The sequence below is a fragment of the Salvia splendens genome, chromosome 2, assembly GCF_004379255.2.
Source record: "Salvia splendens isolate huo1 chromosome 2, SspV2, whole genome shotgun sequence".
NCBI lineage: Eukaryota > Viridiplantae > Streptophyta > Magnoliopsida > Lamiales > Lamiaceae > Salvia > Salvia splendens.
This window is the reverse complement of record NC_056033.1, coordinates 24533815-24536256: the sequence shown is the minus strand read 5'-3', so window position 1 is coordinate 24536256 and position 2442 is coordinate 24533815. Positions and strand designations below refer to the sequence as shown.

At 33.5% G+C, this 2442-nt stretch overlaps 1 protein-coding gene across 1 annotated transcript; it reads left to right on the top strand.

Annotated features, from left to right (window-relative positions):
- The first annotated feature begins 401 nt into the window (after positions 1 to 401).
- On the top strand, positions 402 to 2184 carry LOC121776851 (membrane protein PM19L-like). The gene is made up of 3 exons (XM_042174010.1): positions 402 to 537; positions 638 to 809; positions 1938 to 2184. The coding sequence occupies exons 1-3, from the start codon at positions 402 to 404 to the stop codon at positions 2182 to 2184; spliced, it is 555 nt and encodes a 184-aa protein (XP_042029944.1).
- The last annotated feature ends 258 nt before the right edge of the window (positions 2185 to 2442 follow it).

Sequence of the window (2442 nt, the reverse complement as noted above, 5' to 3'; positions counted from 1 at the left end):
ATCTTTTTATTTAATACATTACACATTTTTTTCTTAATCTTCGTCCCAGAAAGAAATACATCCACTGTTATGGAATGGATGGATTATATCTTTAGTAAATTGGTAGCTATATATAAAAAAAAACAAATAACATCTCCTTGAATATAGAAGAGTTGATAATCTCGGAATTGAAGGAGAAGTGGACAAGTGGCTCCACAGAGGTGATTCAGCACTACTACATTACTGCCACGTGCATGCTTGTAATAACAAATTTCCATTTGCCTCTTGTATTTATAATACAGTTCAATATCCCAACAAAAACCTCAAATCAACAACGTTTTCTCATCATTCCTCACAGCATTATAGTACTAAAGCAAAAATATACTCCTATATTGATATATATTTTGGAAGAGGGTTGAAAAATGGATAGAATAGCAGCAAGGAATGTAGCAGGTCCATTGCTGTTGTTGAATTTTGTAATGTATTTCATTTTGTTGGTGTTTGCAAGTTGGTGCATGAATAGGTACATCGATGGCCACACTGCAGAAGCAAGAACAGGTAAGCCCTTTTAGTCTAATTTATTAAACTAAATTACAAAATGTAATAGAATTGAATTGAAATAGAAATTAAAGGAATTTGATTGATTGAATAGGTATAGGAGGGAATGGAGCAACGGGACACTTCCTAACATTCTCGGTGCTAGCAGCAGTCCTTGGAATAGTATCCAAACTAGTCGGCGGCAACCACCTCAGAACGTGGCGGAACGACAGCTTCGCCACCGCCTCTACCACTTCCACCGGCGCCTGGGCTGTCACCGCTCTTGCTTTCGGGTTATTTTTCTCGACTTTATTATTTTTAACTTATCAAAGGCTCAAGCTTATCTTCCTAACTTACAGAAATGGATTTACGCAGAAATTACATATGATTATGCTGAACATAATTTGGTATCTATATGGATTGAATATAATGTAGGAGATAAATAAGTACTTCCTATATTTTCTATTATATATCTCCTTTTTCATTCGGTTCGGTATGAGTTGAAGAAATATAAAGATAAGTTAAAGTTAGCATATGTGGGTCCTACTTTACATACTTCCGCCGTACGTTGATAAAGTTATTTTTTTATTTTGGAAAGTTCTAACAAGAAACACATTATTCTTGAACTTCGTACCTCAGCTAACAAGGAATAAGGGATTATATTACTAATATAATAAAATATTAGTAATATAATAAAACAGGACTAAAATGAGTTAATGGGATTGGGTCACACAAAAAATAATAAAAATGGATATGAAAATTAGAAATGATAGATTAAAATGAAAAAAAATTATGTGTTTGGAAAATTATGAACACATAGTAGGGGACAATTAATATAGAACAGATTAAAATGAAATTAAAAGAAAAGAAATTATGGGTGCGAAAATTTTGAAACATAATAGAGAACGGAAGGAGTAGTATATTATGAAAATAATACTTATGTTATTAAAAAATAATATTAATCTTTTTCTATAAATAATTAGTCTTAATTGTTACTCCCTCGTCTACGAATATGAGTTCTATTTTTTCATTTTAGTCGGTCCGTAAATAGGGTATCATAAATGGTAATAAGGTCTCACCATTGACTAACTCATTCCACTAACATTTTATTTAAAACTAATATATATAAGTGGGACCTTTATTTCACTAATTTTTTTCAACTTATTTTTTTTAATATTTCTTAAAACTCGTGCCGTCAAGGAGTGGGACTCCTAATGGCGGACGGAGGGGTATAATGTAAATTTAGTAAAATAAGGATGATAAAGTAAAAACGTGACTGGAGTATTTTTATTAAGAAATTTAAGTATTTAATTTGAAAGAAGATAGAACTATTAAAAAAACAGTTGGTAGAAGAAAATCTATTGGAGAATATTGAGACTATATTAATTGAGAAGGTTTCACTAAAGTGAATTGAAATGCAGATTAGCGTGCAAAGAGATAAACGTGGGAGGGTGGCGAGGATGGCGATTGAGGGTGGTCGAGGCCTTGGTTATAATCCTCGCCTTCACGCAGTCCATCTACGTGTTTTTGCTGCACTATGCCTTTTACCGCAGCGCCCACGACGACGACATAGGTTACGGCGGCGGTGTCCCCAGAACTGGCTTTGGCGGCGACATCCCTCGAGCTCAGCCGGTGCCCAAAGGCGGCGTCCCCGGTGCAATGGTGTGAACCAACTTCGTTTCTATTGTAATGTTAAGTATCCTTTTCGCTTCTAAACTAGAAAAGATAGAAGTTGGGATTGTATTTTGGTTTTCGTCCAAGAGATACTTCGTTTTCTTCAAGAATATCGGTAGTTTGAGATTTTCCAATGTTGAATGCATGTTCTTATTTCCCGATCATTTATTATAAAACTAATATATAGAAATAACATATAAAATTAATATATACAAATAAGATATAAAACTAATATATAAAAGTAATACAAAT